The sequence below is a fragment of the Grampus griseus genome, assembly GCF_964374135.1.
Source record: "Grampus griseus genome assembly, chromosome: 4".
In the NCBI taxonomy this organism is placed as follows: domain Eukaryota; kingdom Metazoa; phylum Chordata; class Mammalia; order Artiodactyla; family Delphinidae; genus Grampus; species Grampus griseus.
The window spans coordinates 130,099,170-130,123,138 of record NC_138997.1 but is presented as its reverse complement, the minus strand read 5'-3'; the positions used below and the strand labels follow the sequence as shown (position 1 = coordinate 130,123,138).

Here is a 23,969-nt window from a genome sequence, read left to right as displayed (position 1 = left end):
GTTTATTATACTGATTGTGATGATGATGGTTTCACGGGTGTATGCGTATGTCAGAACTTCTGGAAGTATACACGTTAAATACATCTAATTTATCATTTTAAAAAAAGGATCTTTTATTTCTGATACAGAATATACAGAATCTCAAATTCCCAACTGGGCATTTTCAACCTTTGACATAAATGTTACTAAGGTCGGTCCCTAGGAGTGGGACATTAAGTGCTACCTGGAAAGATTCTTAGGGATAAGTGGCAGGTACAGCAGTCACCAACTAATCAAATACATTAGTTTTTATTTTAAGATTCACTGATTATCACAGTTAACTTTATGGGAAACTCAATCCTGAACTTTATCAAATAAAATAATTTTTTAACATAAAAGTAAAAATGGATTTAGGTTATTTACTGGATAAGGGCAGAAGGAATAAAGAAAAGGGAAGAAAAATATTTCATTACAACATTAATACACTGGAAAATATGATTCAAGAGTGTTCATTACTGAGGTAAAACTTACTGAAATCACACAGTCAGCCACTGGTTTCTTCAAAGCATTTTCTGAAGTCTCTTTAAGCTTAGCCAACAGCATTCCAGTAACTTGCTCGATTGCAAAAGGTCTCTCTTCTTCTAGGTATCGCGCCTAAAGCCAAAAGAGGAGATATTTATCAAGAGTCATTTATTGACCTAGTATTTTATGAGCACCTACCTTATACATGATCGATACACAACAGTGAAAAGGCAAAGTCCTTGCTCAATGAAGTTATATACCAAAAGGATTGCTCTCGTATCATTATGTCTCATCTCTGAAGTTCCAGTGCCTTACACATAGTATTACAACCAAATAAATTATCAAGAGTGTCTTTACATGCTCCAGATCCCCATCTCCCAGAAGAGCAAGTTTTATCATTCACTACTCTTATAAACAAATAAGGGGAAAAAGATCAAATAATCTTTCTTTTGGAAGTTAGAACTCTTCTTGGGTTTAAAATGAAAACTTTAGTAATACAGTTTTTGTGAAAAGGAAATGAGAACACAGCCAAAAAAAAATTCCTTATTTAAAAAAAAAGAAATTTAATATATATTACTGTATATAGATGTATACATGGAATTTTTAAATTATTTTTTAAAATAACTACTTCATCTCATACACAGGTTTAAGACTAGGTTGAATTTAAGCACCTAAAATGAAACTTTACAGTGCTTCTTGACCAAGGAATACTGTGCTTTATTCAAGTAATCAAACCCTTTCATAATGACAACCACAATATTTATAAGCAATACAAAGTTACCTTAGAACCCATATGATAACTACATCCAACTTACAGAAGAAAACGCTATGCCTTTTAACTTTGTACCCCAATGGAGTGAATACACTAAACTTTGGAAGGGCTTTAAAGAACTTCTCAAGCAGCACAATGCATGTTTGTATATAAGTGTATAAGTATGCATAAATAATTATTTAAATTTACTTTGAAACAGACTTAAAATTGATAGTCATTTGTTTCCATATCAATTTACAAGTAAGTTCAAAACCAAGCATTACATGAAATTACTGTCTTTAAACATGGGAAGAAATCAAGCACATTGAAACAAGGGAAAATGAATCAAGTACCCATGTGTCTTAGTCTGATTATAGGAGGCACAACAGTACAGTATTTTTAAAAATAATATAAAAGTTAGATGAAATAAACATCAAAGTTTATTCAAACAAATGTCAGAAAAAATAAGTGGATAAAATGCTTGAGAAGTTGAATGCTAAAGATCTTCAGTCTTCAAAAGATGAAGAAACTTAGTTTGACACAGGACTGATTAACGTTTTCAAAGCCTCTTCAGCTAGCTTACATGCACTCACTATGACTGTATAAAAATTGTATCACTTAAAAATTAGGTTTTGGCCTAGTGGTCCGGTAGTTAGGACTTGGCGCTTTCACTGCTGTGGGCCGTGGTTCAATCCCTGATCGGGGAACTAAGATCCTGCAAGCTGCACAGCCTGGCCAAAAAAAAAAAAAAGACATACAAGGTGTTAAAACTTTACTTCGGACTTCTCTGGTGACATAGTGGTTAAGAATCTGCCTGCCAATGCAGGGGACACGGGTTCGAGCCCTGGTCCGGGAAGATCCCACATGCCATGGAGCAACTAAGCCCATGTGCCACAACTACTGAGGCTGCGTGCCACAACTACTGAAGCCTGCATGCCTAGAGTCCGTGCTCTGCAACAAGAGAAGACTTTACTTCTAGTGCATTCTTTCATAAGACATGGCCACCAAAACTAGAGGGCAAAAAAAGATAGAGAAAGTTATGGAGTAGATGGTAAAAGTTCTCATCACAGGGGAAAAAAATTGTGCAGTGATGGATGTTAACTAGACTTACTGTGATCATTCTGAATGTATACATATATTGAATCATTATGTTGTACACCTGAATTAATACAATGTTATATGTCAAAAAAAAATTAGGTTTTGGCTTTCTGTAAAAATAATTTATTTTGTTTTTATCAAACTACTCATAAAGCATAATTTTTAATTTTCTTTTGAAAGTATAAAAGCAAAAGAATTTAAGTAGTTTAGAATAAAACTGCTCCACAAAGAGTCATTAACCAAAAGTTATCATATCTAAAGGACATGTGAATATTATTCTTTATCTCATTTATTGCTATCATGACCCATCCAGCTTCCTAGTCAGAAACTCCTGATCCACAAATTTCACCTCCTGATCCACAAATTTCACCATTTTTCAACTTGTCTTTAATCTCTCATGGTGTCTTTTTTGAACTACTGTAAGTCTCATGTCTCCTTACTACAACTCATCATCCATCCTGTAGTCAGAACCCTCTTCTAAACATGGAAATATATATCAAGTTTAAAATCAGCTATTAAAATTTTTAACTTTGAGATGTAATTCATATCACATAAAGTTTATCCTTCTGAAGTATATAATTCAGTGGTTTTTAGTCTATTCAAAGCTGTACACTGATTACCGTTAACTGTAGTACATTTTCATCACCCTAAAAAGAGTGACCCATTAGCAGCAGTAGTAGTAGATTCACCCATTCCCCCTTACCCTTAACTCCTAGCAACCACACATCTGTTTTCCATGTCTATTGATTTGCCTGATTCTGGATAGCCATAAAAATGGAATCATAGAATATGCGGCCTTTTATATCTGCCTTATTTCCAGTTAGCATGTTTTCAAGGTTCATCCATGTTGTAGCACATATCAGTACTTCACTCCTTTTTATGGCCAAATAATATATTCCATTGAATAGCTATACCACATTTTGTTTATCCACTCATCAGCTGATGGACGCTTGGGTTGTTTCCACTTTCTGGCTATTATAAATAATGCTATTATGAACATTAGTGTACAAACTTTTGTGTGCACATATGGTTCAATTCTCTTGTGTATATACCTAAGAGTAGAATCGCTGAGCCATATAGTAACTCTGTGGTTTGGGGTATTCTGTTAGTTTTTGTTAACCAATCTATAACTTTCTGTCTCAGGATGTAGAAGTAAAAATTCAGAATCCATCTCTTACTTGGAAGAAGAGTTTGCTTTAATACTTCTGTAATATGTTATAAGATTCTTCTAAATTAGAGAAAGCTCATTATAGAAATTAACATACTTTTGGGGTCTATTTTTCTAAATCACATCTGCCTTTATTCCTTAAAAGTGGTTCACCTGTGAAAGTTCTCCAAATAATAATCCTTTTTTCTTGACAATAAAAGTATTTGGATTAAAAAGATTATTATTCTAAATCAGATTCTTTTTTTGCATTCACTAAAGCATATTACGAAAACTGCCTGTATTTTTGGTATAAAGGTACTGCATCCAGAGGAAAGGAGTTAAATTAAAAATTTTTTAAATATTTAAAAACAGGCAATATTATCATATTTGGTTTCTTTAATTTGAACATATGTTTGCATTCTGGGAATATAAGCTTACCTTAACTCCTGCACTTCCATTAGACATCTTCTGCAGCTCATAGGGAAGCCTGATCCTTTCAGTTTGCACAACAGGATCATCAAATGATCGCCCATGAAGCTTTTTGAAACCATGAATTGTATTTCTTACATTCGTGATTATCTGTTGGCAGTAAACACTTTTATTTATCAATTACTTAATTAATGCAAAATAAACACTATGCTAATACTTGAGAATCACCAAGTCTCCTTATCCTACATATCCAAGTTCAGAATCACACACAATCATTCATTCTTCTGGTTTCTAATTGATAGAAAAATTACACTATTGCCCCTCCAACTCTGCTCCTACCTTAGGAATGTTAGATTCAAAAAAGAAAACTTTAAAACTTTTCAAATAATACAATGAAAATCTATCTACAACTCATTTCTGGCTTTCTTCAACACTTTTGGGCTAATAAAGTAGTATCTTTGATTTCTTTCTTTCCACTTTCATTTGTGTTTTTATTTAAACTATGTTTTTTATTGCCATGTTCTTCTTTTACTCTCAATATCTTATTCTTTGTGGTACTATGTTGCTTCCACTGCTGAAAACTGCTCCTAGGCTAGTAAATTAAAACTCCTTCCATGTAACATGATGCTAAGTTAAAGTGTCTTAATTTGTAAATAGCTTGTATTTTGGCAAAGTAATTTTTTTTTTCTTTAACTAGAACATGTAGTTCAAACTATAGAATATTATTGAGATCCAGTTGCTTCCCTCTCAGTGATCTTTAAAGCCAAGTAGATCTTGATCTTCAGTTATGAGATGAAAACTACTGGGATGCTGAATTACCACGTTGATCTCTTTAGCTTTTTTGGAGAAGTAACTCATAGTTTGCTTTCTTCAGAGAGTCTGAGGTCTACGATACACTTAGAACATCAGCCAGGGGACTTCCCTGGTGGTCCAGTGGTTAAAGAATCCGCCTTCCAATGCAGGGGACACGACTTCGATTCCTGGTCAAGAAACTAAGATCCCACATGCCGCGGGGCAACTAAGCCTACACGACACAACTGTTGAACTTGCGCGCCTCAACGAGAGAGCCCATGTGCCGCAAACTACAGAGCCCAGACGCTCTGGAGCCAGAGAGCCCATGCCCCACAACTAGAGAGAGAAAGCTGGCATGCCACAACTAGAGAGAAGCCCACAAGCTGCAACTAGAGAGAAGCCCGAACACCGCAACAAAGAGATCCCGCATGCCTCATCGAAGATCCTGTGTGCCGCAACTAAGACCCAACGCAGCCCCCCAAAATAAGGAAAATTAAAAAAAAAGAAGAAGAAGAAGATCAGCCAGAATACGAGATGTAAACTTTAGTGAAGGGGTCCTTTTGGCACAAACAACATTTGTTTATATGTAATATGAAAATGGAAAAGAAAGAAAAAAACACATTCATACACAGGCCAACTGTAAGACAATCTTGATTAAAAAAAATCTTAAGCAAAAATTCGTGGATAAATGAGTCAATTGAATAATTGAGTACAAAAAGTCATGAGGAAAAATGCCCCATTAAACAGACTTATTTTGTAATAAAGAAGACTCAGGTATATATTAAAATGTAAGAAATAATTGTTAAGGGTTTTGGTTCATGGTAATAAACAAAGTCCAAGGAAGATGAACCTATAGCATGGAATGTTAAAAGTGAATGTTTTATGCAAACGGATTTCAGAAGCCTAGAAATATAAATACTTAAACAGATTCCATGTAAAGTAGTAGTAAAATAGTAGCCACAGAGGATTACTCTGGATATTAGTTTCTCCATTTTTTCCCACCTTCTTTTACAAAGACATCATTCACTTGTTGTAGAAGTATATATTCTAGATAGGAGGATATCCCTCATAGAAAGTGACCATACAAGGAAAAACTGACGCCATTTGGTAGCATACTCTGACTTCACAACTAAGATTTTTTTAAAATAAAATTCAAGAAATATTTTACAACTCAAAGCAAAAATATCTAATAAGATACAAAGATATAAGGACCAGTCATCTTCTTTATTCTCTTTTTTCACTCTCAAGTACATAAAATGGGAGCTTAGTTACCAATATGAAGTTAACTCTGCCTGTAAGTCAAAACATCTACAGGAACAATTTACCTGGCTCTTAGCTGCATTTCCAATGGCTCGCGTTCTTGATCCCAAAGATATACAGGCTCTAAACAGGAAAAAAACAAAAAGTTTGTTCTCAAGGTTATTTTTATACTAATGTGCTATTACTCTGCTTCTCTCTATATAAAAATGAATTAAAGGAATGAATATAATTATGTATTACTCAAAAAAATAGGTTACTGAAATCAGAATTTTACATATTTTTAAACTTTCTTAAGTAATAGAACAGTGGTCAGAATAAAGGTTAGAATTTTTCTTAATGGGCTAATACTTGGCAACACTGTATTGGTCCCAAAATTGTTTTTCAAATTCTACTGGTCTATGACTTACTAAAAAGACTAACTGTATTTAGTAAGGCCAGGCTCCTTGGATCTAAATCCTGGCTCTGCCCATTAACAGCTGAGTAACCTTGTAGAAATTACCTAACCATTATTTGCCTCAGCTTCCCATCAAGAAGATAGTGTTGATAATAATACCTACTCATAGAGTTGTGTGAAGATTAAGTGAGTGAGTATAGGGAAATGCTTTGAACAATATGATTGTTGCTTTTATTACTGCAAATGTAATTTGGCTTATAAAAACAAGTGTAGAGTAACATTTTTATCAAAAAAACTTTCAAAAAAAAATTTCATGTTGTGATTCGAGAAAATGTTTCCATGGTTTCAGTTGTAATTACAGGTAATTATTCATTCAATCAAAAAATATTTACAGGCATTGTGTGTATACTAGCTACAATCACTATGCTTGGAGAATATAGTCTATCAAAAGAAAATCAACATATAAAATAAAATTATGAATGATACTAGCAAAAAAAGAGAATAATCACTTCTAGATAATAAGGCTTAGGAAAAGCAGGTGGAAGATGTGATTTCTGAATTAAGACTTGAAAGAAAAGAAAGCATTTTAATATGTATCTGTTTTGTGGAAAAGGACATTCCCAGTATATGTCTATTTTCAATATGACAGCCTGAGTGATCCTCTTAAAGACAAACTCCTCTGCTAAAAACCCTTCAATGGTGTCCTATCTCCCCAACAGCCAATAAAGCCCTTCATGGTTTGGTTCTTAGCTGCTCTACTCTGGAACTTCAATCTAGGTACACAGGTCTCCTTGCTATTTCTGGAAGAGGGCAAGCACATTTCTGCATCAGGGGCTTTGTACACGCTGTTCTCTCTTTCTGGAACACATGCCATGAGCTCTCACTTCTTTCATGTCTCTGGCTCAAATGTCAGCTTATCTGAGATACCTTCTCTATCTTATATAGATAACATTCTTGCTCCTCCCCAATACATACATCTCCTGTTTCCCCAATTTTATTCTTCTCCATAATGTATCACCATCTGATACAATTTATTTTTTTACTATCTCCACAGTAGGATGTGAACGCCATGTAGGTAGATAATGTATGTCCCATTGCCTTGATCTGCACTATCCAATATGGTAGCCACTAGCCACATGTAGCTAGTAAAATTTAAATTGACTAAAATTAAAAATTCAGTTCCTCAGCATTAGTCACATTTCAAGGGCTCAAGAGCCAAGTGCTTAACAGCTACATATGGCTACTGGATATGCAGAGAACAGAAAATACATAGAACATACACTGTAGAATAGAAAGTTCTGGATAGCACTGGTCTAGACATCTGGTACATAACCAAGGTACTTGCTGAAAGAAAGGGAAGATGGCTCCTAAGGTTAATGCTCACTTGGAGACTAGGAAGAATACAACTTCGCTAGTTTCATAGGACATTTTGGTAGATACATCAGAGGGCCAGATTATACAGTGTCTCAAATGATATGTTATAAATTTGAAATATATTTCAGTAGGTATGAGAGTTCATTAAAGGCTTTTGAATAATAGAATGAACATTCCATGCTTACATATAACACAAAGTGGAAAAAAAAAAAGATCCCAGAACAGTGCTTTTCAAGGGCTGAACAAGATTATACTGTTATACTGGGGACACAGGATTTTTCAGGGAAGGCAAGCAGTTAAGTTCATTCAGTCAATTTAACAGATGAATGCTGAGTAACTACTACATGCCTGGCACTCTGTTGGGTACTAAAGCTATAATAATAAGGGGAAAAAAGTCAGACATCGTTTGGCTCCCTTGGAACTTATATTGCTATAGAGTCACAAGTGAAAGTAAACTAGGTGGTACAAAAACGGGTACACATGGTGCAACAGCACGAATTGACCTAAAAGAGGATCAGGAATGGCTTATCGGAGAAAGTGATGAGATTTGAAGGAAGAGTAAATGATGATGGATTCAATTAGAGGAGTGTTTGGTGGAGATCATTTTTTTTGGGGGGGGGTTCGCAGGCCTCTCACTGTTGTGGCCTCTCCCGTTGCAGAGAACAGGCTCCGGACGCGCAGGCTCAGTGGCCATGGCTCATGGGCCTAGCCGCTCCACAGCATGTGGGATCTTCCCGGACCAGGGCACGAACCCGTGTCCCCTGCATCAGCAGGCGGACTCTCAACCACTGTGCCACCAGGGAAGCCCTGGTGGAGATCATTTTGACTACAGGAATGGGAGGAGGGCTAGAAGTTATCAATAATCTCTATCAGTATAGTAGCAGCTGAGACAGAAGGAAAAGGAATTAAGAGATTTTAGGAGCTAAAACTCAAAGGACTTTGTGATGAACTAGGTCTTCGCGGTGCAATCCGGCAGCCACCAGACACACGTGGCTATCAGGCACATGAAACGCAGCTAGGCTGTATAAGTACCTCACTAACCAACTGTGACACTGGAGCTCCAGCGCAGTTAATCTGAATTGGATGTATTTATTTTAAGTGTGAAATACACTCTGGATTTTGAAGATTTAAAATTTAAAAAGAAATGTTACAATATCTCATTAATTTTAAAACACTGATTACATGTTGAAATAAGATTCTGAATATAGTGATTTAATCAAGTATATTAAAACTTTGCCTGTTTCTTAGCTTTTTAATGTAACTACTAGAACATTTAAAATTATGTATGTGGCTCACATACATTATATTTATTTTGATTGAACAGTGCTGGAATACATAATAGAAGAGGTATCAAGAATAATGTCTAGGTTTCCAGTTTGTGTAAGAGGGTAGATAGTGGTGCCATGCAATGGGACAGAAAACACTGTAAGAGAGACACGTCTGGGGATGGACCTTCACAAGTTCTATTTTGGACATGTTGAGATTGAGGTACCTTTGAGACATCCAAGCAGATATATATGTAGGACTAAAATGTTAAATGTGATGAACAGATGAACGAAATGGAAGTTACTTTTAATTGTGATCTGGCCAAAACAGGATATAGTAAGAATCAGTGGTTCAGGTGACATCTTCATTTCTCTTGCAAATAACTCCTTGATTCAACACAGTCTTTGCCAGAGTAGATATCTGCATACCTGATATAGCAATCCACGTGGATGGTTGGCATTCCACCCTAAAACTCATCAGAGAAAACATGGATTTGCCATCTCTTAGCCTGTTTATAGTTCATCTTACTCTCAACTCCATTATTTGGATACACTTCTGAATACTTTTTTCAATACGAGGCTACCAACATTTCAATGCACAGAAAATCTTATTCTTAGGTTGATTCTCAAGAGTTTAACTTGTTAGAACACTTAGTTCCAAATAAGATTGATTCAACTATCATTTATTAAGTGCTGTATTCACTGAAATATGTTTTGCACCTGTATCACTTCACAAGGAAAGCTAAACAGTTATCATTATCAGATATTCTTTTAGGTTAAAAGCAGACAACTTTTAAAGTTTAAAAATTTAATGTTATAACTTGGAAATACCCAGTTTCAATACAGAGAAAATTGTCCTCACATACTAAAGTTCTTCAAATTCCTTCCTTCAATTTTCTTTTTCAAAAAGATTCTAGAACACAGCCATTAAATAAATACCTGCCAAGGATTCTCAGAAAAATCAAAATAAGTTAAATACCTATTCTCTTTCAACACTTTTACCTGACCTTTAGTAATACCAAGGAAATTACACACATATTAGGTTGATATAAAAGTTCTTATAAAAAGGATATTCAACAGTTTATCCAACTATGTATCACATAATCCAATTATATTATACTTTTTATATATTATTTCAACTACTATTTAGAAATTCCATTTTATACCTAAAAGAAAAAAAAAAGGAGAGTTCACAATGCAGCTTAAATATATTATATCCAGTCTGATGTTGCCACCACAGTGGTAGTCTTAGATTCTCAAAGAATGCCACAAAACTCTAAACAAATAAGCAAAGCTTCTGAATGTCCTATATCACTTTTAGTAGAGGAGGGGCATAAAAATCAAATGACAGGATATTACTTTAAGAAAGATGTACTTGTATTTTCCCTTAAAATCTAAGATTAACTTTCTGTCTCTCTTATAAAGCCTATTTTTATAAAGCCAAGGCATGGTTAGGTTGGAGAAAACACATACTGCCAATAGACTATGAAACTTCTCACCTAAGAGGGCAACACTAAATTTGTTTGCTTCTTTATAAAGCAAAGGATTCAAAACCTCCTGATCTTACCATTTACACTTTAAAAATAGCCCTATTTTTAGAAATCTCTGCTTTCCCTTGCCAGTCCCATGAGACCATAATTACTATTTATAGCCTCTTTGGCTATCATTGAGTAGATGCTAAGAAATACAATAGCTGAATTAATGATATGAGAGGACAATCAATTAGTTTAAATCAAAAGGTCCGCTCCTTGCATGGCCAATTTGGCTCTGAATCAAATTGTCAACCGCTGATATGGTTGCCAAGATGTCTATAGAGCAGGGTTTCTCAACCTTGGTACTGCTGACATTTTGGGCTAATTTTTTTTGAGGGAGTGGGGCTATTTTGTGCACTAGAGGATTTCAGGAGCATCTCTGGCCTCTACCTGCTGGAAGCCAGTAGCACTCCTCCTTTCCCCCTCCCCATGTGACAACCAAAGTATCTTCAGATATTGTCAGATACGCCCTAGGGGACAACATCTCCTCCAGCTGAGAACTACTGCATCATTTCCCAAATAGTGTTCTGTACAAAATGATTCCTTAGTGGTTCAAATAACTTGGAGACAACATTCTTAGAGTGTTTCAATGCCTATAAACAAATTAAGGGATCTGAGAGTTTGACAGTAAAGAAAACATCTAGTTATTATTTCTCAAAATTAACTATCTGGAAAAAAGTTGCCCTAGAAGGGGTGGGGGAGGAATGTTCTCAAAAGGACTGATTGTTGCCATTTCCTTTTTAGCTTGCTACTTAAAAGTATAAAACTTCTAGGCACATATGATTTAGTAATAATATAAACTTTCAAATCTTTCAATATGGACAATGCATAAAACATTTTAACAGATAAAAATAATAAAAATTCCTTTAATAGTTTCCAAACGCTTCTAATAAGCATAATTCACAAATTAGTTTATAACTTGAACCCATTAACAGAAATCACAGACATTTATATAGGTAGACACAATAATTAAAAAGCTGATTAGATACATTAAATGAGACATATTGTTTATTTAAATTAATTATTAGATTAGATACATTATTTTAAAAGCTGACTATCTTACTTAAAATTCATCAGTTCAAAGACAAATATCCATGCACAGTAATTTTAAGTCTTTTGATTATGACTGCCTAGAACAGAGGTTTGCAAATTACCCCTTGCCACTTATTTTTGCAAATAAAGTTTTATTAGAACATGGCTATGGTCATTAATTTGTATTTTAGTGATCACATACTAAAAAGACTACCAATGACATGAAACACCTTCAACTCGTAATAGATATTATGTAATTTGTACCTATCATTCCTTGACTTCTAGAAACTTTTCAGAATTTGTCACCCACAAATTCAAGGCAATGACTGGAGATTCATTTTGTTTCGTGCATAATATTCATACTAAAAGATTTTATAGTTCTAGCTTTGGCCGTGCTTAAGTGTGAGATACCTGCCCACCCACTCCTTTAGGCACAATTTCATTTTTTAAAAAAAGAAGGGTGTGGGAAAGCTGTTCATTGAACTTTGTTTGTCAACAGCAAAATATTTTGAAATGTACACTAATGGTAGTGTATAGATAAACGGAATGCTGTACAACCATTAAAAAGATGAGATAAATTAGAGTCATATGAGCAAGTCTGAGATGTCCACAGTATATTTTGAAAAAAGCAATTGCAAAATATGTATAATGTAATTCTATGTTAAAAAAAAAATCCCAGTTATATACATATACTTGCAAATGTATAGAAACACACTAAAGTTTAGGAGGTGTCTGGGAAGAGAAAAAGGAGATTTACTTTATGTAATTCTTCAGTATTTAAAATATTTTAAATCAAAGTTAATGTAAGCTAATAGTAAAACATACAAACAAAACCATTTCATATAGTAAAAGAATATTTAATTAAAAAACTGCAAAAATATTCTCCTACTCCAAACTGCTATTATCATAAAAAGTCCTCCTACCCAACTAGCCACTGTTAATGTCTGTAGTTTTGTCATTTTCTGTGTACAAAAATTTTTATTTTCAATACCCCAAGGTAGGTGATTTCTACTTTTGTGCATTGAAGAGGACATCTCACATATTTGAGGTGTAGTGTATAAATAATATTTTCGCATATTTTCAGATTATACATACACTGGAAAAGAAATAGGGAAAAAGTAATGAAGACAGAAAAACAGAGAATTGAACAGTAAGTCGGATCCTACAGAATGTTGATGACAAAACAAATACGTACACCTAACAAAAATGTCTTGAAATAATAGTTTGATTAAAAGATCCATTTTCCTTACTGTAAAATAAGTTCATAAAAATTCAAAACATTACAGACTATGTATTAAAAGCACACTCTATAATTCTACTGTCAAGAAATATCCATTGTTAATAGTTTATAGTCTTTCCACACTACTTTCCTCCATAGGTTTACACTAACTTATTTTGTGTACATATTTTTTAATGAATTTCTAAATTGAAACAAGATTTTTACATGTTCTTAAAATAACTTAAAAGCATATTAAAACATTTTAAAACAAGATAATACTTCTTAAAAAAACAGCCAAAAATAGATGACTTGACTGATATTAAAGATCCTTCTCTCTACAGTAACTGCCCAAACAATTTGTCCCATGACACCCCCATGAACCCAATATATAGATACCATCCATATGCCAATGGATAATGTAAGGACATTGGGGTTCAGGGGTCAAAGCAGCCTGAAACTGAATCCAGTTCACTGCTTACTAGTTCTTGGCCAAGATACTTAACTTTGCTTAAGGCTTCTTATGGAAAAAGATAGCTAGTATTATCAAACTCATAGAACTGGTGTGATATGTGTGACAGCGCAAACACAATGCTTAGCACCTAGACATCACTATTATCAATACAGGCAGGCAGCATGTTTTAGCTGACCACATGCTTTAATCTGATACTGAATGAGGATTTCTGGCTGCAGTTTTCTTTTCCCATGTGTGAAACTAATCACTTTGATATAACTGAGTCTAGCATGGAAATTCCAATCCCTACATCTATACTTAATCAAGCAATACAAACATATCTAAGGCCTTAAGAATGTACACACTCAGTAATTCTACTTCTAGGAACTTATTTGAAGGAATTAAGGGTCAAAAATTTAGTTATAAAGATAGTTATCGCAACACTGCTTATAAAAAGAAAATATAAACAACCTGAATATCCAATAAGGGATGAATTAAATTAAGGAAATGATTATACAGACACTAAAACTAATAGTATAGAAATATATTTTATATATAAAGAGGACACCAAATAGAATATAAAATATAATCTACCCTTGAAATACACACAGAGAAAACCATCTGGAAGTTTTATTTCTGGATGGAAAAATTATAATTTTCATTTTCATCTTTTAACATGCCTATATTTCTACAATAAACATGTACTATTTGCATAATAATTTTAAATAAGAAAATATTCAGAAAAAATAAGTTAATATTTTATTCAATTTATGCATGTTAATTTCTTTCTTCCTCTTCAATTTATGCACGAGATAAGAGAGGCTAGTACAAGCACTCCCAACTTTACAGAAGGTGAATCTGAAAAACAGGTTTAACTACTTGCCCTTGGTCCCTTAATTGTACACCAAACTTAAGGAATTATCTTTTTCATTAAATTGTTCTTTGTTTATACGTGGGATTCTCCCATGAATCCATAATCAAGTTTGTTAAAGAATGAAACAAATGTGAAAAAGTATGGATGTTGAAACCAACTAAATCAAACATTTCCTACCTCTTTTCCACAGGACCTTTTTATCAATATTTTATCCTATTTTAATCTATTCTATTCTATTCGCCTCAGGTCACGTGGGATATTAGTTCCCTGACCAGGGATCGAACCCGTGCCCCCAGCAGTGGAAGCTCGGAGTCTTAAACACTGGCCTACCCAGGAAGTCCTCACAGGATCTTTTTATAATGTATTTGCATCTCAGAAATACCTGTGTCATATTACCTTGATGTCAGCAACTGGAATATGGAAAAAAAATTTTTTTGAAATGCTAGTTTTTGTGTATTATTAAACACTGTGGTGTATTAGAAAAGTTACAGGTCCTCTAATAGTTATGCTTTTTGCAAGACAGGCATTTAACGAATAAATGTCTAGGGATCAGAAAGGGCTATGTTTTCACTCAAAAATGTAAGCCCTGCAAAGCAAATATACAGTATAAGAACACTGGACTACAGTGAAGTATTAGTTCAGTAACAATAAAAGACATATTTCTGAGATAAATGACAGTACACAGCCACAGAAAGAAGGGAAGAGTTGCTGATACAAGCTAGGAATACAGTCCTTCCACCTTTAGAACTTTCTACTTTGGATTAGGCTCATTAAATCTAGATATTAGAAGTGACTCTCTTACAATCAGAAAGATCATTAACTCTCAGCCACACAGAATTTGCCAGTGTGCTTAAGAATATTAACAAAGAGACTTTTAGAAGACTTAAATAAGCAGCCTAATTCCTAAATAACTCTCTTTGAAAGTTTGGCCAGGCTCTTTAAATTTAAAGAGTCATGGACCCACTACTAAGATTTCTGAGCCTGGAAATGCAGTATCTATTTTACAATTCTGGTTTATGACCTTTTAGGATAAGGCTTTAAAGATAAGGGGAACGTCCATCCTACCTCTCACTTTTTCTCCATAGGCTAAGTCCCTGAAGCCAAAGACTGCCCCCATTAACCTTTACTCTGCTGAAAGAGCAGAGTGGAATTTCCTAGTCCTTTTCTGGCAGAAGCCCATATCTGCTGTGGCTTAAAACAAAACGTTGTAGAGATGAAGTCATAAATAGTTCACAATTACTACTTCACCTTCTCATTGTGCATAAAAGCCAGAAAAAGATGTAAAAAGAAGAGTTCTAACAGTACTATGAAAATTAACTGACCTATGCTCACATTTGAGAATACAACGATCCAAAATTTCAGTAAAAGAAATGTAATGCATATAATCTAGAAAAACGTGGTATAAAACCTTATAGAATATTCTTGGAAAGAAACCAAAGCACAAAATGATTCAAGTAAGCTATCGTCAACATCTCCTTGACATAATTTAAATTACTCATAAAAGTGTAGTAATATAATTATTTAAAGGCTTAGCTTAACACTGACAAGATTAGTCTTATATTTAAAGTATTGTATTTTGGACCATTCAGAAGGGTCAAATTAACATGTTTAGTTGCCTCTCCATAGGAAATAAGATATGGACAGTTGGTTTCCTCATAAAATTACCGGTAACAGGAGTCTACAATAAGAAGCTAGTTTTTCATACCCTGTCTTACTTAATTCTATTCTTTGCTAACTTCCCAGATCAGAGAAACAATGGAACTATGGAAACATGTTTCCATGACATAATGCCACTCCTCCTAAGTGTTTCGTTAAGTGTTCGTAATGGAATCACTTCACAGTCATGCTTATACAGGGCAGCGGCCTCTGACTCTCCAACGGTTCATTCTGTAGAAATATGCTTTTGGTAGGTTCTAACTCCCCCACTTTCCTTTAATGGATGAACATTACCAATACTTGAGGCCAACGACTCCCATCCCTGATTCTCTCCCTATTAATGTACCATTAACCTACGCCCCTGGAAACCGATCCGATTACCTCGAATTCTCAAGGACACTGAGATAAAAACGTGAATATCTCAATCTCTTCTTTAAAAACAAACAAAAAAGGTTTTCTGGGTCAGATGAACTTGCAACTCATCTTCTGATATTTGCAGTCTAAGCTTTCATTTCCTACTTTTTTTGAGAGAAAGCTGTCACGCTGACAGATGGGGAAAGCAGGAAGGGAAAAAAGAATAAACAGTTTTTCTACTGAGCGAGCGGCGATGCCCGCCCGCGGCCAATAATCCCACACAAGCCCCACTAGGGGTAACCAAAGATCTTTCTCCAGTGTTCCGGACATCGTGGTGGTACCACTCCAATCCCTTTCCCGAAAACTAAAGCAGGGCCGCCGGCGGACAGAGGCGTGGTGGGCGGCGTGGGGGGGGGGGGAGAGGGGGCGTGGGTACAGAAAGGAGAGATGGGCCAGCTTTCCGAGTTAAGTCCCTTGTCCTTGAAGGAAAAGCAGCTGTGCGGAGCGAGTACGTTCGACTCCCACCTGGGCGCGCCAACCCGCGGTCCCTAGAGATCGCAGTTGATGCACTGCACCTGTCATCTCAGAGTTCCGCGCATCAGAAGAAACCAGCGGGCGGGACAAGCGTAAGGGTCGGGAGGAGACGTTTCCTAGGGTTATGACCAGACAAGGCACTTACGGGGTACACCTGTCGCTGTACTCATTGGCGATGGTTTCGATGCCGCCACTCCTCGCTACCGCGATGTAGCAGTTGAGAAAGCCGAGGTCAATGCCGACCACAGACATCCCGCCGCCTAATGGTCGGGGGGATGGTGCTGAAGCCCTCTGTGCGGGGACCGCGTCCTCTTCTAGGCTGTTGTTACTGGAACTGCGACTCCTACGAGAAGCAAAGGAGAGATGACCCGAAGTCGCTGCGCATTAAAACGAGGGCAGCGCGTGGGGGAACCCTGGAGGAGGTGGAGGCCGCCCGCGCCGCAGCCCCCTCCAGCCAGGTCTCTCTCCACTGCGGTTCGGCCGCCTCCAACCGGCAGTTACTTGGGTCTGCGCCTGCGCGTTCGGTCGCTGGGGAGGCGCGCCGGCTCCCCCTCCGCGCCCGAGGCTGCTCCCGGCCTCGACTTCGGCCGCTTCCGTCAGCACTCGGGCAACGGCTGCCCGAGGAGCTGCGGGTTCGAGAAAGATCTGGAAAATGGAGGCGGCTGAGGCCGCCGGGAGTGGGAGGGAGGAGAAGGGGGAGCGGGGAGGATCGGGCAGGAGAGGAGGAGGGGAAGCAGAACTAGCTAGCTCGGTCGCCACCGCGCGGCAGCGGGGCGCACTGCGGCTGGTATAGGTGAGAGCGGCCGCCGGCGGTTTGCCCACGTGTTCGGAAGGACCCCTTCCGATTGTTTTGGCAACCGGGGGTGGCCGGTCGCAGGGGCAGGACACTGCCCAGGCCTGCCCGGTGTCGGGCGCGCAGCGTGGCGGTTGATGACCCGGCAACCACCTCCTCGCTCTTTCCCCCGAGGGCCCGCCCGCAGCCTTGGCTCCCCCCGCAACCCCCGCCGGCCTCGCCGCCCCGAGGTGCCCACGTGCCGCCGGCCGGCCCGCCCGCAGTCCTGCCGCGCCGCGCCCGCCCCTGTGAGGTGGCTCCCATTGTGCGGCCGACAGCGGCCTCGCCTCGCCCTACGGGGCACCGCCGATCCCGGGCGGGGGCGTGGGGGAAGGAGTCCTTTTCTCCTCACAAGTGACAGTGTCTGGTATGAAAGCCAATGGGACTTTTTTTTTTCCCCCGCCTCACCAGGGCTTGAAATACCAAAAAAAACTTATGTCAAGAAACAACACACTGACAACTTTCCCTTCGTTTAACTTCCCTCATATCCTAAAAGGTGCAGTCTCATCCACTAACCCTTACCTCTGAAAACCAGTTTTACAGGAAAGCAACCTTACGCCTGTGTGTCGCCGTGACACCAAGCAAGCCTGTGCGTGGCCTCCAGCCTCTGCCCTTTCGTCCGCAGAAAAGGAGCCTCCGCTGCCCCAGCTGTCTGCTTTCTTCATTTGATCAGCATCTGTGTCTGCCTGAAGTTTGGCTGTCCTGTTCCTTCTCATTCGTTTCTTTGTGAGTTTCTTCCTTGTTCACTTCTTCCTGGGGTTCCTGTTCCTTGTTATTCGGTGCTTCGTGGTCCTGTCCCTTGTCGTTCAGTTCTTCCCGGGTTTCCTGTACACTCTCGTCCAATTCCTTGTGTGATTCCTGTTGCTTCTCGCCCGATTCCTCAGGTCTTTCCTGTTTCCCGTTGGTTGGTCTCATGAAAGAGACTTTTTTACGAGGTTTTTCCGTACGCTCATTGTCCTTATTTGTCCACTTTCTAAAAGAACGTAGACTTCTTACCACTATCAATGCTGCAACAGCCGCAGCAGCAAGGGTGGCTATAGCTCCTGCTGCTGTTGCTATGAGGAATGTGAAATCCATTTTCAAGGGCGGTACTGTGGAAACCGCAATGTAATGTTTTGGCTCCGGTCTTTCTACGTTAAAGAATCACACCGCTCTTCCGTCTCACAAGCACACCGGAGAAGTTGGTGACACCCGTCGACGCCGTCCTCTGTCCTCTCCGACGCGGCGGGGGGTCGCGGCCTCGCCTCCCAGCAGGCAGTGCGTGAGCAGCGAGGGGACTGGGTGCCGCTGCTCCCAACAGACCCCGGGCCCCAGTGCTGCTGGGCGGCTCCCGGCTTCTCCCCGCTCTCCTCAGTTGCCCCTGCGGCCACCATCCTTTTAGGCCCGCCACCGTCCGGATTTTGTCCAGAATATCCTGAAATTCTCCTAGGACCATTTATTTCTCCATGTTGTGTGTACAACTTGAGGGTGTGAGAATAATTTTCCTATTAAAAAAACACAAAATATCAGAGTAAAAAGAAAGATTTGGGGTCAGGCGCAAGGGATTATTATCATTACATTCTCTACATTTACTGGGAGTAAATGAGAATACCTCCTGGCTAGGTTTGGGGTCACATAGACTTGGGTTGTAGTCCCAGCCTCACCTAAGTTACTAGCAGTAGGACCTTCGGCAAGTTACTTAACTATCCAAGTCCCATGTTCAAAACCTGTTAAAAGGAAGACGACAAATACACCTATGAGGCTGTTTTTATTATTAAATAATGTGAGCATAGCCACAATGCCTGGAACCAAAAAAGCCAATACATGGTAGGTATGCCCAGCTGCTGCTACAACATAGGGATTACGTTGATTTATGTATATTGATCAATGTATCCATCAATCCTGCTGTATTCTCAAAAATGCTAGTATTTGTAGAGTTTCTTGGATTTTCTGTATATAGAACCATATGGCCTGGGAAATAACCAAATTTTTTCTTCATTTTTCATATTACTTCTTTTTTCTTAATTATGTTGCCTAAGCTCTTCAGTACAATGGTGAATATAAGCTATAGCGGTGAGCATCCTTGTCTTGTGCTTAACGTTAAAGAAAATACTTCTGCGTTGATATAAAAAAGCTAAAATTATCCTCTTTTCCTTGCTAAGAGTTTTTTCTCGTAAGTGGATACTGAAACTTAACAAACGCTATTCATCATCTATTGAAATGATCTTTTTTTCTCCCTAAATCAGTTAATGCACTGAGTAATACTAATAGATTTTTTAACATCCCTGTATTCCTCGGATAAACCTGTTAGGCCACCCATGATGGTTCTGTTTTTAGATATATTGGATTTAGCTTGTGATTATTTTATTTAGAATGTTTGTATCTATAAGGTTTAATTTTCCTTTCTTTACTCTTCTTGCTAATATCAAGATTATACTAGCTTCATAGAAGAAGTTGAGGAGGTTTCCCCTTTTTCTTTTCTCTGGCAAAGTTTTGGTAAAACAAGCCTGAAAACCATCTTGGCCTGGAGCTTACAAGTAGATTTATGATCATGGGTTAAGTTTCTTTAGGGGATACAGTCTTTGTTTTCTATTATTTCTTGTATCAATATTGATTTATATTTTTATTGAAAATTGACCATTTCATGTAAGCCTTCACGTTTGTTGGCATAAAGCTGATTATTCATTTATTTAAAAAATCTTTTCTATATGTCCAATATTCTCATTCTTAATATTATTTGAATCTCTTTTCTTGGCTCCTATCACTAGTGGTTTCTTAAAGTGCTTCTGGGTTTCTTGCCTGTTTATTATGTCTTTGTTTTCTATTTCATCTGCTCTTTATTATCTCCTTCTATATTTGTTTACTTTGTCCTTTTTCTAACACCCAGCTCATTAATTTTGTCTTTCTTGTTTTCTAATACATATATTTGCAGCCATAAATTTCCTTCTACATACCATTTTAGCTGAATCTCTACCTGAATTTTCAAACAGTTGAGCTAGAAGAGTGGGCAGTGTAGAAAAAAAATCAACTTTACTGATATTACAGAAATGTGTCTATGGGCTTATAATTATTGCACTCCAGAATTAAGCAGACTTACCTGCTTAGTTATAGTAATATACCTAGTTTTACATTGGGGCCTGCCCCTGAAAAAATGCAAGAAGAGACCAAAATGTGTGTAGGCTCCCAAGAAAACTGAGAAAGAGTCTAAATTATCCCCCAATTCACCAAGTTACTTCTCCCACCAAAAAGTCTTTTACAGCCAGTGTTTATCTTGGTTTACCAATATGTTTACCAATTTGTTTACTTCATTGCTTCTTGCATACCTCTTTCCTTCTGGGTTTTCTTTCAGTAAAGGTCTCTGAATGGTGAATTTTTTGTTTCTGTCTAAAAATCTTTACCTTTTGAATAATAATTTGGTTGACAATTCTTGATTGACAGTAACTGTCCCTTATCTTTTGGCATCCATTATTATTGATGAGTCTAAATAGTGTTCCTTTGCAAGTCATGAGTTTTATTTCTTTGATATTTTGTAGTTTCATTAGGATGTGTCTACTGTGGATTTTAAAAAATATATGTATAGCTGATTCATGTTGCTGTACAGCAGAAACTAACACAACACTGTAAAGCAACTATACTCCAATAAAAATGAAAAAAAAAATGATTTCCCAAAGTTATACAGCCAATAAGAGCTGAGTAGGGATTTGATTCCAGAGCAGGTATACCCAACCTTTACCTGACCCTGTTTCCTGAAAAGAGGACTACTGCAAGAACCAGATGCTGACCTGATTCCAATGATGGAATCAACAACAACTACCTGTGCCTCTCTGGGCAAGCCACACAATCTCTGGGGTGTAGTTCCTTCTTCTGTAAAATGAAGATGTTGGATTTTGCATTCTACAAGGCCAACTGTGAGCTCTCAGGTTATATTATCCTAAAATATACTAGTTGTATAGTATTAGTAAAACAAATTTAAATTAGATATAGGGAGTCCAAGATTTGCCACTAACTTTTGTGATTCATTTAACCTCCCCAGTTATCATCTACCTTTATTATCTACCTCACTTCAAGGGTTATTTCTAATATGTATGTCAGTGCTTTAGAAATGTGTTTGTGTAATACAGCACGAATATAAAGTACTATCCCAACATCTTCAATAAAATTTATAGCATTATAAATTTTTTAAATTTACTGGGAATTTTTTATTAACCTGAGGATGGATGGATTTTTTAGGTTCTGGAGAAGTCTCAGACATTGTCCTTTGATTACTGCCTCTCACCCCTTCTTTTCAGTTTCTTCTAGATCTCCTATTAGAATGTGTAGGGTCCCTTTATTCTAACTTCTATGACTCTTAGCCTCTTTTTGTCATGTTTTTAATTTCAAGCACTCTACCATTTCTAGATGTTCTTTCAAACTTGTCTGTTCTTTCATACTGTACTATTTGTATTATTTTGCTTCCTTTAAAAAATCTATTAAATCATTTTAAACATTCTAACTTTATAGCCTTTTAGAGTATTTTATCACATTTTTAGTTCTTAGAATTAGGGTGCTAATTGCTAATTCTGATTGTATCTACCAACTCTGCTACACAGTGCTTGTTTCCTCATATGATTTATGTTTTCACCATGAATTCATCCTCAGTAAGGCTGCTTTTTCTGTGGGATTTTTGTGTGCCCTGGGTCATAGAAGTGTCCCAGAGAGGTTTTGTATTTGTTTCTTTCAGAGCCCTTAGGAAGTCTCACTGGTCCTAGAACAGTTTTACTTATTCAGTTTGGAGTTCCTGTATCACAGATAGTACTTATGTATATATTCTATACTTTGTTGTGATACAAGCCTGGGGGTTATGATTTCTCACAGATGACTTTCCTTTTTCCTACTCACTGCTTTGAGATGGTTGGCAATCCTCCTTGTCTATTATGGTTTGGTGCTTATCTTCCTAGTTTTTCCTCTTAAATAAAACTCCTTCCAACCTTTCAAAACTTTATTGGACAGTTTGTGTGGTTGGTAGGCACAGCATGTTCAGTTTCAGTCCCCTAGGTTAACATTTTATTTTCTTTTGTCCTAACTATATACATGTTGCAGGATTCAAAGAACAGGCTTTTGGTCTAGCAATTTAGTAATTAAATTGTTTGCTCTCTATGGATGCCATTTTTAAAGACTTTTTGCCTCTAAGCATGTCCCCAAACAAATTAAAAACTTTCATCTTTTCTTAGTTTATCTTTTTACGGGACACTATTCCTAATTTTTATTACTTTAACTGATTTTCTTTGGGCCATCTTAAATCTTCCTTTTGTTGTGGTAAACAGAACTAATGACAGTATAGAAGCGTCTTCTATCTTGTTATATAACTTTCTGCGTTATGTTGACCACTGCAAGAAATCATGTTAAGAGTTTTCAAAAGAGTTAACTTTTTTCCTCAAGTGATAACACCAAGTATATTAAAAAGTATAGTTTGTATTATTTTCCATGAAATATACTTCGCCCTGTGCACCAGTAAGTTCACTCACCCTATTTTGGTTTTGCCCACTCACAGCCTCACAAAATCCTTCTATAGTTTATCCCCACTAGCTTAACATTCCTTTACCCACTAAAACTTTTAAGTCTTGGGGATTTCAAATGTACTATCTTCTACAACATTTCTGAAAAACAAGACAGACTCCTGTACAAAACCTTGAAAACCCTGCTTTCTGTCTTTAAGCCAGTTCCCAATTCTAACAAAAATTTGGTTACTCTCTGCTTATTAATAAGTTAGAATCAAGGAAAATAAAGCTCAGGAATAAGTTTTAAACTTCCTTTATTATCATCAATACAAAGTACACAAAGTAATTTTCAAGGGGATATTTTTTGTTCAAAGATATATTCACATTAGCAAGAGTTTATTTATTTTATAGATAAAAGTTAGCAGATATGCCATTTTTATATCTTTTACTTTCCAACGACAGTTTGCAGTGTCATTAAAGTCATTATCAATTTTTTTATGATCAGATCTAGAATCTGTGCTTATCAAAAGCTATATGATACCATAAACACAATACATAGTAATAACCTGAACTGCTTTAGTAGAGATGTTGTAGAATAAAGCTTACTTATGCCCACAGATATCACGATGACATCTCCTAATAAGCTCTGAAGAAATATTTGTCATATCATATGATTTTAAAAGATGGGGAGACAGTTACATTAAAAGAATATCATTTTAAAAGAAGATACTTTCATTTCTTAGATTTTAGCATTATAAAATTTACTTTTTTAATCACAAAAGAAAAAGATTTTAAACTAATAAAAATAACATGTACCACTTAAGTAAAATTCTTCATTAAAGTGAGTTTGAGTCTAAGTAGGAAAGAAACCACATTTATTTGATCTTTTAGTATTTAAATCCTTGAAAAAAGCCTATGCTTTGGGCTTCCCTGGTGGCGCAGTGGTTGAGAGTCCGCCTGCCGATGCAGGGGACACAGGTTCGTGCCTCGGTCTGGGAAGATCCCAGATGCTGCAGAG

The 23,969-nt window shown here is 37.0% G+C and overlaps 1 protein-coding gene across 3 annotated transcripts in view; it reads right to left on the bottom strand.

The window, feature by feature from the left end:
* The window catches only part of HSPA4L (heat shock protein family A (Hsp70) member 4 like), a 50,462-nt gene extending 33,517 nt beyond the window's left edge, over positions 1-16,945 (bottom strand). The window contains exons 1-4 of one of the 3 annotated variants that reach the window (XM_082653113.1): positions 16,809-16,945; positions 6,044-6,101; positions 3,936-4,076; positions 511-633 (exon numbers count right to left, since the gene is read on the bottom strand). In XM_082653113.1, the coding sequence (XP_082509239.1) occupies positions 511-633; positions 3,936-4,076; positions 6,044-6,101; positions 16,809-16,915 (429 nt within the window). In that variant the 5' untranslated portion in view covers positions 16,916-16,945. The remainder of the gene's footprint in view (positions 1-510; positions 634-3,935; positions 4,077-6,043; positions 6,102-16,808) is intronic. The other 2 variants (XM_082653115.1, XM_082653114.1) reach the window with 2 other exon arrangements.
* Positions 16,946-23,969: the final 7,024 nt, after the last annotated feature.